This window comes from Python bivittatus, unplaced genomic scaffold (genome assembly GCF_059951505.1).
Source record: "Python bivittatus isolate LINGU-HERP-01145 unplaced genomic scaffold, Pbiv_v1 ctg000350_np1212, whole genome shotgun sequence".
Lineage (NCBI taxonomy): Eukaryota > Metazoa > Chordata > Lepidosauria > Squamata > Pythonidae > Python > Python bivittatus.
In genome coordinates this window covers 25,011,198-25,023,788 of record NW_028277074.1, presented here as the reverse complement: position 1 = coordinate 25,023,788, position 12,591 = coordinate 25,011,198, and the positions used below count along the sequence as shown (strand labels likewise).

General features: G+C 37.8%; 1 protein-coding gene across 6 annotated transcripts in view; it reads right to left on the bottom strand.

Moving 5' to 3' along the window:
- Positions 1-12,134, bottom strand: part of CASK (calcium/calmodulin dependent serine protein kinase) — a 187,921-nt gene extending 175,787 nt beyond the window's left edge. For 5 of the 6 annotated variants that reach the window (XM_088144750.1, XM_088144746.1, XM_088144747.1 and 2 more), the window contains exon 1: positions 11,354-12,134. Coding sequence is in view for 4 of the 6 variants with exons in the window: in XM_088144746.1 (XP_088000872.1) it covers positions 11,354-11,412 (59 nt within the window). In the remaining 2 variants the exon portion in view is untranslated. Of the gene's footprint in view, positions 1-11,078; positions 11,098-11,353 lie in introns of those variants that run through there. The other variant, XM_088144751.1, reaches the window with a different exon arrangement.
- Between the last annotated feature and the right edge of the window lie 457 nt (positions 12,135-12,591).

The following is a 12,591-nucleotide window of genomic DNA, read 5'->3' as shown; positions in this document are numbered from 1 at the left end:
CTAGACAGTATTTCTTTTTTTAGAAAATATATATTTTTCCATTCATCCAAATTGTATGAATTCTAAATTCCATCTGCACAAAATATGAAAACATATACTGGACTAATATAGTTCAATACCTTCCTCTTTACTCCCACTTATACTGCCTGCCAACATGCATGGAAATATAAATTAATTATCAGTATTTTATCTTGCGTTATCTTGAGTTAATCTTACCTGGCATCTGAAGACAAAATCTCATTATAAAGCATTATGATTTGTAGACATTAGTATGGTATAGAATAGTGACCCAGAAAGAGCTAAGAAGTCTTGAATTCAAATCTCCTCATATAAACAAGTTCACCATAAAATTATGCAAACCACTTTTGTATATAATGCGGGGATAATATCGGCTGATCTCACAAATCGTACTAGGAACTCCAAGATAATGTTACATGTTTGACCGCTTGAAATGCACTACATTCATCTGAGTCTTGTACTTGAACAAACTTACAAAAGGGAAAGTTACTGAACAATAACTACATTAACAGCAACTTCTTGTTTCTTGTTAGGCTGCTAAATAGGCTTCATTTTCATACTAGTACGCAACTAATTAGTATGAATTACAGGAGAAATTAGACATGAATAGAAGAGACCTCATATTATTTCAAGGAAACACAGTATTGTAAAACAATGTTTAATTATATACAGAACTCTGAATACATTCCTTAAGAGTACATTCTTGCTAGCCTAAAATCAAGAGCACACAGGAACATTAACCATATTAAAGTAAGTCTTCTGAATCAGATGTTTTGCTTCATTAGCAATATATTACCAAAGAGAAAATGGTAGGTCACTCTACAGTACAACTGGGGAGTCAAATAGAAAAAAAGCTGCTATAAAAAGAACCTCACTGCTAAAATTCCAATTGTCATTTTCTAATTGTAATTTAAAGACATTAAGAATACATACATAAGCACTTTATTGATTAGTCTTTTGACCATACCATCAAAAAATAAAATACCAGCAAATAAAGGAAATACAATTAAAACTGTAATCAGTATCAATAAAGGTAAAATCTTTTCATTGCCTGTATGGTCAACTCCAATTTGTACTAAGTAATCTTTCCTTTTCTACATTATTATATATACAAAAGAGGTGGTCCTTCTAATTACAAACAAGCTGGTTCCCTGCAGTAAATGGGATAATTTAACCTTAGTCTCCCAAAAGTTCTTAAATTCTAATTGATCAGCCCTTTCTACAGCATTTATACAAAGCCATAGTTACCCCTCTATGCTCTTATAGTGGTGTTTAAAAGTTTGTGAACCCTTTTGAATTTTCAATATTTCTGCATAAATATGACCTAAAACATGATCTGTTCTCCACACAAGCCCTAAAATTAGATAAAGAGAACCCAGTTAAACAAATGAGTCAAAAACATTATACTTGTTCATTGATTTATTGAGAAATGATCTAAAGCTACATATTTGTGTGTGGCAAAAGTATGAAGATTTAAATTTTAACATTTAAAAGATGGAGATTTAAATTTTAGCATTGTTAATATTAACTAAGTCTGTGTTAAGGATTTTTTAGATTATGATTTTTGTTAAGCCTGAATGATAAATGTGTATATACAGGTAGCCTTTGTTTAGGCAAAAGTATGTGAACCTTTGCTTTCAGTAACTGGTATGCCCCCCTTGGGCAGCAATAACCGCAACTAAACATTCCTGATAATTGTGGATCAGTCCTTGGAGGAATTTTAGCCCACTTAAGCCACACTTAAGCACAACTGTATATGGAGCTGAAGTTTGGGGCTTAAAACATGTACCATTACTAGAGAAACACGATCTCGGCATCTGAGGAGGATTTTGGGTGTGGATAAAAGGACCTCAGCTGCTGCAGTTAGAGCTGAACTGGGAATTCATACACTTAGTTCTTTGTCTAAAATCAGGACATACAATTACTGGTGCAAAGTCAATGCTATGGAAACCAAAATTGTGTCTGATACAACAGACTAAATCTCAGTTAGAGTCCTCTTGGATTGCACAACTCACAAACTATATTAGAAGTTCTGGTCTCCCTGCTTCTTGTCCAACTGTCTCTGGAAAACAAGTTAAAAAGACTGCTTCACAAAGAATTTTGGATGTAGAAGCTCAGAGGGATATATAGCTACCCGCAGTAAGGCTGGCACATTGAAATGGATGAGTGCTGCTATAAATGCACTTTCCATACTGCAAATATTTAAATATAGAAATGCCCAAGCATCTTAGGGGAGTATTTACTCAAGTGAGATTTGAGCAGCTGGACACAATAGTTAAATATGGAAGGTTTAACCAAGTTCCTTACAGAAAACATACATACATTAGTGGAGCTCCGGAGATACAGGATATAGTCCATATATTATTTGAATGCCAACTGTATAAGAAAGAGAAAGATCAATACCTTGGATCACACATTAGACAAACAGCCTATTGGGATCCAGACATTAAAACAACATATTTCATGTGTGCTCAGAACTAAAATACTACATATAACACGGCTCCTTATCTGAGAAAAAGAGTAGAATTGAGAATTGCATATGTGGATGTGATTGGAGTAAATTGTAGGGGTGATACAGAAATGTGATTTGTATTTCCTTTCGGTTTGCCTTGTACTCTATTTTATTACAAATGGTCTTATTATTGTTCTGTATTTTGTGTTCTGATATAGCCTTATGGCTAATCAATAAAGTATTATTATTATAGCATATAATTGACATTCAAGTAACTTATGAGTAATATCTTCAATGGCATTTGCACTACATATGCATAATCTTTCCTGATAGAGAACTCTATAAAACCTCCCAAGCTTAACCATAGATTTGAGTTGTTCAAATCGTATTCTGATAAAAGCTCAAGTATGGTGTTGGGACATACGGATTGTTAAATACTTTTCAATATGAAACAGAAATGTGTGTTTAGCCATTCATTTCAAAGGTTTAGCATATTTAAGTGATGTAATATCTGTCAGGTTCGGTCAGCACGGGGCTTCGGGGAAGCTCGTAGCCAGCGAACTCCACCGGCGGTAGCTAGCGAGGAAAAGAGGAACTGAAAGCGCCGCTAATTAACGGGCCACCTGCGCCCAGCCAAACAGGAAAACCGCAGCGGAAGCGTTTAACTATAAACTGATAACGGCGCGAGCCAACAATGAACGGGGCCGCAGGCAGCGAAACAAGATCGCGCGCAGCACAGAACCCTCGGGCTTGCACGTAACGGGGAGGGACCAACCCAAGCCGGGGGGGGACTGGCAATCAAGGACAATGGACTCTGACCGACCCTGCCATCATGAACGATCAGGGGGGACATTGGGGGGCCTAATAGCCCACAGCCGCAACGCGATCACGAGGCGGGAAAAAGCGCGGGAAGGGGGGAATATAACAAGTGATGCAATTGTACCAAGCCAGTCCTGGCTCTGCTTGTGACTACTACGTTACGCATGAGTAAACCTTCTTTGTGAACCACACGTGTCACGAGAGTTTCTCTGTCGAACGGGGCAAATCTCACAATATCCTCTTGGGCAGCAACATCATAAATCCTTTGCTTGACAATTTTCTTAGTATTTGGGCCTGCCTGTACTAGGAACTGCATTGAAATTCCATACTGTAAGGTGGTTTTGGTGATTTGGGAAGCTCAAATATGCTCAAATGTGTGACAGGGCTGTTCTTTCAAGCACAACTGAGGAGTCTGTCAGTTTCCACTGAATGGATCTTCAACCAACAGTTGCCTATTTTGATTATAAGATGGCTTTGTATGGAAAATATTCCCAGCTTGGTCCTAGCTACAGAGACTGGTGTGGACTTATCCACACTTAAGATATGTTTCAGAATAAAGATTGAATTTGTTTCAATTTAGGAAGCCCATAATTCTGTTCCATGTGTTAAGGTCAGAACAATTTTTGCACTATAGACTTTAAGAATTGGGGTTAAAGTTCTAGGATGACTATATTTGATAAGGCACATTAGAGATGTAGAATTAGCTACGGCCTTTAAGAACTCTAGTTAAAATCTGGAATCCTGGAACCTGATTCTGAAAAGACCACATCTAAGCATAGGTATGATTTTATCTGATCTATCGGTTCTCCATCCAATCTCCATTTATATCTAGCTCATCTCTTCCCAAAACAATCATATTAGATTTGATCTTATTAATATTCAGGGAGATAAGTTCACAATAAGAATTAAACTGGTGCAGCTATTTTTTTTCATCCCTACTTGGGAGTAAGATAACAAAATGTCATTAGCATAAAGCAAGATGTTTACACATTTATGTCTGACTTTGGGCATATATAAATTGGTTGACTGCAGATATCTTGGGATATCATTTATGTACAAATTAAACAGGATAGGAGCCAAAATACATCCCTCTCTAACCCCATGAAAGGTTTCGATTTTCTCAGTCATTCATTCCTGTCTGTATGCTTAAACAAGTGTGTGTATACAAAGCCTTGGTTAAGTAGAGAAGTCTGGGCTCCATATCCAATATCACATGTTTCCTCCAAAGTGTATCTCTATTAATCGAGTCAAAACCTGTGCTAAAATCTATAAAGGTTGTAAACAACTGGCTCCCTTTTACTGCATATTTTCCAATAAGATGACATAAAACAATTATCAGTGGTAGAACGACTAGTCCTAAAACCAGGATGTAAAGGAAATAAAGCCTTTTCTACTACCTAATCCTCAATTTCCCTTACTCATTCTGCAAAATCATTCTACAATCCCTCTGGATTTTAGTGTTGGCTGAAATAAAGCAACAAGCAAAGTTTTTTTTACCAAACCACAGCTAATCCTAAACAGTTTGGCATAATGTCCAGACCATAGTGGCTTGTTTTAGGTTCAAAACAACACATTTTTATTTAATGCATACTTCTAACATGGAAGAAACAATTATCTACTTTAACATCAACATCAGAAAATGCTTTAGGTTCAGTTGTAATTGTAGGACTAATACTATCAATGGCAGATCCCAGTTGTGGTCACTAAATGAGGACTACCTGTACTACATTTATCATTTAGGCTTAACAAAAATCATAACCTGAAAAATTCTAACACAGACCTTTTTAATACTAACAATGTTAAAATTTAAATCTCCATCTTTTAAATGTTAAAATTTAGATCTCATCTTTCACATTTTGTAATCTGAACTCAAATAAAACCCTCTGGCTACATTTCTGACTTAACCTGGAAGTCCAGCTATGCAAGACTCTACAAACCAGCAGCTTTGCAATCTTTCTGGGCAGATTATTAACAAATGGTTGGAGATAAAGTATACAGCAAAAGGCTTTAGTTTCCAGTTTCAGAATATAGATCAAACAGAAAGATTCCAGACTGAGATGCTCTAAGATTTCATTGACTGATTCTTTTAAGGTAAAATAATTGTTTAGCCAACAAGACTGCTAGCTCTAACGCTAAGAGTCCTGTGACTGTGGTGGGATACAAGCTTCATAAAGCTTAAGTATGAACATTGGGGTGTAAAATGAAAGAGTCATATTTTTTCCTTTGAAGGAAAAAAGGCTTAACCACAGGAACTGCAATACATTTAAAAACTCTTCCAATAAAGTCAGCAAAGGAGCAAGGCTGTCCTGTATACTCTCTCATTAATTCAATGTATGCTGAACTTATACTGAGGAGGCTAGTTTGGAAAAAGATGAGCATGGTTTTAAACTTGGAGGAAGAAACATTAATAACCTGCACTATGTTGATAACACTTCTCTGCTGAAAATGCAAATGATATAGAAGCTCTAGTAATAAGAGTCAAGGAGCAGAGTGAAAATGGGATTATGATTAAAACTAAAGACCAAACTAATAACAATAGGTACGACAACCAGCCTCAGATATGACAATGAAGATATTGAAGTGGTGGATAGCTTCTGTCTTTCAGGATTGACTCTAACAGTAAAGGAACTAGCAGTCAAATATACCTCAGACTAGCACTTGGCAGGGAATCATCAAAGGCCTTGGAAAAGATATTCAGATGCTATGACGTGTCTATACCTATAAAGATCAAAATCATGCAAAAACTTGCAAAAATGATGTTTTTTTCCTGTGACACTTTATGGAAGTGAAAGTTGAACTTTGAAGAAGCTACACAGAAAGAGTACCGATGCTTTTGAGCTTTAGTGTTGCAGAAGACTCCTGACAACACCACGGATAGATAAAAAACAAATAGATTATAGAACAAATCAATACAGAGTTCTCACTTGAGGCAAAAATGGCCAAGCTTAAATTATCATATTTTGGACACATTATGCAAAGACTAGCTCTCTGGAGAAGTCTATATGGCTGGGATAGATGGAAGGAAAGAATAAGGTGGATGGATTCAATTACAGCACCAATGGATACACTGTTGGAAGATTTGAAGGGGCAGGCTGGGACAGATCATCATGACAAAGGTCTATCTATATAAATGCTAATAGTCAACACTAACTTGATGGCACATAATTAGTCAATATCCTTTAATATGAAGTGGCTAACTATATGAAATAAAAATTCCTCTAGTTCTAATACTGTATGAGCATTTACTAACATTAAACAGAGTTTGAGCATAACTGTAAACTCTCAGATTATTCTATTAATTGCCAGCTAAGATGATATATGAGAGGGAAAATTCTACCATCTGAAGCTACACTAAATGTTTAAAAGCATGGCTCACTACTTAAATGAAAGTATTATAGTACTAGAAAGTTATTCACAAGGTAAATCAATACATCAAGCCAAATTCTACATCTGAAGGTGTTACACTGAAAAATTATCCAGGAAGATATATAAATAAGTATGCAAAATAAATTATGGCAGATAAGTCCAAATCAGAAAAAAGTTAAACTACTTCTATTTTTAATTCCTGATTGGTTATTGAGAGGCAATTACTTCTGAAAAACTTGCCAAGAAAACTGCAGGGACTTGTCCAGGAAGCCATTAGGAGTCAACACTGACTCGAAGGTACCAAAAATTAAAAAAAAAAAATCTAAAAAGAATTACTATCAAAACCAGATTATAAAATACCAATTGGGCAGATACCCACAGTTTATTACAACATTTTTCTGACCACTATTAAATGAATGTGTCTCCCTCTGTTCTGAGCTCAAATCAGTTCCAAAGTGATCAAAACAGCTCATTTTGCACTCAAAACAGAATGTTTCAAATTCAAATAAGTTCAGACTCAAAACATTTTGCAGACACCCCTAATATCCAGCAATGCAAAACCCTGAAATTTTTCACAAGGAACTATATTTCTCGTTATAGTTCCAAAGCAGATATTCAGATAGTCATCTGAATCTATGATTGTGTGGTACTATGATAATTGTATGTTAAACATAAATAAGAGTTCTACTACAATTAACAATACTTTTTAAAAATGTCACTTAGGGTCAGAATATGATGGTTTGTAACCCTAATAATTTACATGAAAGTAATTTCCATTTAACTTGTTTAAGAACATATTTGTTTTAGCAACTGGTGAAATGTTATTTTAGACTTTGTATATTATTACTATGAGAGTTACCAATAACTGTGATAAATAATACCATAACATAAAGCACATTAAGGATGTAGAGAAGTGATTAGGGAAACTGCTGTGCCATTCCCACATAGGGGTGGGGAGTTACAAATCACAGTAGGGTTTCTTTTTTTCTTTTTTCTTTTTTGCCCAATGGTTTCTGTCTCCTGACAGAACAGCATTATCTAGAACTCCAGGCCACTGACATTACTTGTGATAAGCAACAAGACCAATACTCCCAAATTATGTTCTGGCTGTTTACAAGATGTGTAACATTAAGTGGAATCAGTATCATACTTCTGATCGGATTAACAATTTCATTTATAGAATTTGTCTCTTGCATTGATTAAACGACTTGTTTGCTCTCTCCCACCCCAAAACTGCTCCGACCCTGTAATCCTGGAATTAGAAGATGGAAACAAGAAAAAAAATCCATGAGTCACAATATTATAGCCCAAGCCTATAGATTTGTCTCTGTTTAATAAATAGTAATAAATTCCATTTAGATATGTAAAAGAAGAGAGAGGGGATCAAAACAGAGTCTTGAGACATCTCAAAACTCAGCTACCATGAGGTTGCACAGAAATTCTCCAACAGCACATTTTTATACTTTTTCTACTGAGAGAAACAACTATCATCATATTGTGTGTCCAAATCCCAATCTAGAAACAATGTTCAGAAAGATACTATGACTGATTATAGGGCCCCAACAGGGCCAAGCTCTTCACTATCTATTCCCTGTGTCAGTAATCTAATCTACCAATTCAGTTTCTGTCAAAATCTGTTCTCAACCTATCCTGGAAAATATGTAACTAATCTAAAATTGCCTGGAGTTAATCAGCTATCATTTACTCTAAAACCAAACGTTAAAATTATATAATGGAATCTGAGCAAACGTTTTTCAAGGCTATAGAATTTAAATCTGGCTTTCAAATAAGCTATTTCACCATTATTCCTATATTGCAGTTTGGGCAACCCCATGGTTATTGCCACACTTATTATACCTACTCAGGACATATCCAGCAGATTTCACAAGCCACAAATTGTAAGGATTCAAAGATTAAGTTTATTTCAGCTCTCCAAGCAGCTTGTCCACTTCTCCATTACCAGTAACACATGACATTTATAACTCTGTAAGTAAAAATGCTAATGGACTGGAGGCTTTAATTATGAATACTGTAAGAAGGTCTGGAGATCCCAGAATCAGCTAAGCTCCCATGGACTTTTCCCTGCGGCAGAGGACTATATATAGTGATCTTATTAAGTTAGATGTGTGTTCCAATACATAGCTTCAGAAATAATTATTTTAAAGACTTGCAAAGTAATAAAGCATTATGCTAGGAATCAGTTCTATTTTGCACTTTAAAAAATTAAATACACATTTATTTTGGAGTCAGTAACACTGTTTTATACCAGGTCAGATTAAACAATTTTAAAAGAGGTAGACAAAAAATGAACATGAATGGAAAGGAGTTAGTATTCTTCACATCCATACTCTGACACACATATATGCATATTCCAGGCTTCAAGACAGCAATTATTAGACATAGTTACACAGCTGTCTTAAGTGCTCTATGCAGTTCATATAAATTACATCTTGATAGTGCTTCAATATCAAGCCAAAATCCCCAAATATCAGAAAAAGTATAAGTCTGAAAAATATGATTTGTATTCATGAAACACGCCAAATTATTCTTTAATCTTAGTTCAGGGACTGGTTTGCCAAACATACCACGATCAAATTAACCACTCAGGCAATTTTTTTACCTTAATTCATGTTTGTGCATGAACCAACTGAGCTATCTTTTCAAAAGCACTCTATTTTGTGGCTGCATTCCATATTACTTTCCTGGAGAATTCATGGATGCTTACCATAAACTAGCTCTTAATCCAGGTTCACATGACATGTGAGACCATGAGTTGTCTAAAACAAACCACAATTACAAACTGCTACTGAGGAGGATTTTTTAAACCACATTCTTACTCACAGTTTGGGTATAGATGACACAGCCAAATATATCCTTAAATGTGTTGCATGAATATAATCTCTGATTATTTTAAGGCCACCTAAGGAGTTCATGGTTTACTCAATATTGAATCTAAGATTTCTTCATTCATCCCATTTGCACTTTACCATATAATGTTTCACAGTGATGCATTAATTAATTCACCATATAGAGAACCAAAAATAACAAACATAAAAAAGCTTGGCAGAAAAAAAAAAGCCTACAGAAATAACTTGCTGCTTCCAAAAATGAGGAGCTACCACTGAAAGGCCCTGTTCCAGGACAATTTAATCTGATCTTCCTTACAGTAATGGCAAACAGGATAGGAACATTTCACAAATTAATCTTTGAGTCTGTAAGGTCAAGTGTTGTAAGTCTCCAGATATGTACTATCATGATCTGAATGTTATAGCCATGCAAAAAGGGAATTTTAGAAAAAATATATTATTTGCCACACATTCTATTATTTATATAGTTTATTTTGCAAAGAAAAATGTCAGAATTATGAAAAAAATGCATGAATTTCTTGCTAAAATTTCTAGGTTTCTGTTAAACCGCCATGAGTTTTTTCTTCTCATAGAGAAAGTTGTTAAAAATTAAAGTTGAGACACTATCCCTATATTGTGTAATAAAGTAAAAAATAAGTGTTTGGCAAAAGGTTTAACAATGTTAAATAACACCCAACTACAGTATATGAAGCAAACAAGACACAACACTTTCGTGAAAATAAGCCTAAACAAAATTCATGCCAAAAAGATATATTTTTTCACTCTAAATCTTTGAATCTAAACAAACAACTATTACAGTAAAACAGAACATGAAGTAAAGTAAAACTTACTTTATCAATTCATAACAGGAGCAAAACCATCTAACTTGTAAAATATATTCAGCTGTCTCCAATAAGGGAAGTTATTCTTGTGCATCTCCATTTAACTTTTGTTTTTACTGACATGATTTATCAAAAATAGAACACAAGAACACACTCACCAAACCAACAAGCAGGTATGTGGAAAAAATACTGAGCTTCTACAATCTTTCACTACCATAATTAATTTCATTTTTCTCAGTACTAGAATAGCAGGTAATAAACAGAGAAAACTTCAGCTGCCAATTTCAAACAACCTATCAAAATGGACATTTAAAATAGAGAGCAGAGGCATTTTAGCAACTGTTGCAACTTCAGTTTTGGGCAAGCTCTGAACATCAATTTTAAAAGTTGCATAATGAGTCTTGGAAGGCCAACGTCTCCTGCAGTCATTATTCTGAGAGAGAACTAGGAAGAAACTGACCATTACCTGTGTGTCAATTCCTTGCCAATGAGATGGATATTATGTAGCAAGGCACAGGAAAGTATCTGGCATTACAGAGACCTTAAAAAAAATGCAGAGCAGAGGATCCTGTACTCTTTCCTTATCTACCCTCCAGGTAGGCAAGTTGTCACATAAATTTGCACAAACATTAAGCTAGAGCAAAACCGGATTTTCTGCAAAACCAGACCACACTAAAGATTTAACTGTGGCGAATGAAAGAATAGGAAAGGAGAGAAAAAAACCCATCAGGTCACCTCTCCTATCGTGTGAAATCGCGTGGGCGCCACGATGAGTCCACTCGTCATATCATTCCGTTCCAGCACCGTGGAGCTGGCCCCTTTCTCTTCCTTTCCTCGGATAAGACGCGGCGGCGGCGGCGGCGCAACTCAGGTGGGAACGGAGCCGAGTATCTCTTCCCCACCTCTTTCTTCCCTCCCGTTGGGGAGGCGGCTTTGCAGCCGATTGCTGCTTTGGTTGCCTCCATCTCTCCCCCCTCCCGGCCCATTTCTCCCCCCCCCCCGCCACTTACTTGCCGATCACCTCGCACAGCTCATATACATCCTCGAACAACACGTCGTCGTCGGCCATGGTCCAGATGGGGGAGAATTATCCTTGCAGGCGGCCGAGGCGGGAGGGGGCGCGGGCAGGATCCCCTCCGCGCTCCCCGCACAACACGCCGCCGCCGCCGTCAGTCAGCACACCACGTTAAATCCGTCCTTTTACACCGAACAGCCCAAATCCGTCCCGGAGGTTCCAATGGCTACGCCGAAAATTTCAGCAGCTGCCGCCGCTCCCTGTTCCTTTCTCCTCTGGGCCTCAGCCTCCCCGCGTGCCTCCCTCTCTCTCCGCTGCTGCCTTCTGCTACCGCCGCCAGGTCGTCACCTTTTTCCCACCCCCTCCGTCGCGACCCTTTTTTTCTTTCCTAGGGCCCCGGAGATTAAACGAAGCAGTCAAAGGCTATCCAGCCAGAGGGGTGGAGCAGGGACCATGGAAGGGATGGATACAAAAATGAACCGGCGGAGGGCAGAGACGCCTCATTCGCTCCCCTCCCCCACTGGTGCACACTCACACACGAAGGGTACAGAACGAGAGCGCGCGGGAAGGGAAGGGAGAGGCAGGCGCGGCTCGGCTCCGACCACGCGCCAACGACAGCGCTAAGTCGTTTAACGAAGGACGCGCGCGCCCCGTCCCCGTCCCCGTCCCCGTCGCCACCTTTCTAATCAGTCACGCAACCGCCCAGAGCAAGCACGCGCACCCTTCGTTACAGAGGGCGAGGGGGGGGTTCTCTCACCCGCTTTTCCTCCTCCCTCTTTTCCTTCTGCACAAAGCCACTCCCACAAGTAGCTCAGAAAATACGCGTTCGGCGTAAGGAAGCGAAAAGCGGTTGTTCTGCGCAGACGCAGTACTTTGACGTCATAGAGCAGCAAGGGGAAAAAGAGCTGGGAATGCTGCTGCCTGTTCTGAAACGGGTGGGTTTTTCTCGTAGCTATTTCTGAGGCAAGGCTTTGAGATTGAAGTGGTGTCGTAAAACTAAGATGAAGAAGCGATGCGGTTTCTTCGGGTGTACGGTACATCGGGTAGTAATGCATAGGAAGAAAGAGCAGAACTCTGTCAGTGCTTTTGGGTGTGTTTTTTAAAATGATAGTTGGCTGTAGCTTTTGTGTGAGCAACAAGTCCGTTTACTTACGTCAGAAGCTAAAAGAAGTTACGAAAGGAAAATTAGCATAGTTCCTGATTATTGCAAATTCCTGATTATTGCAAGATGTT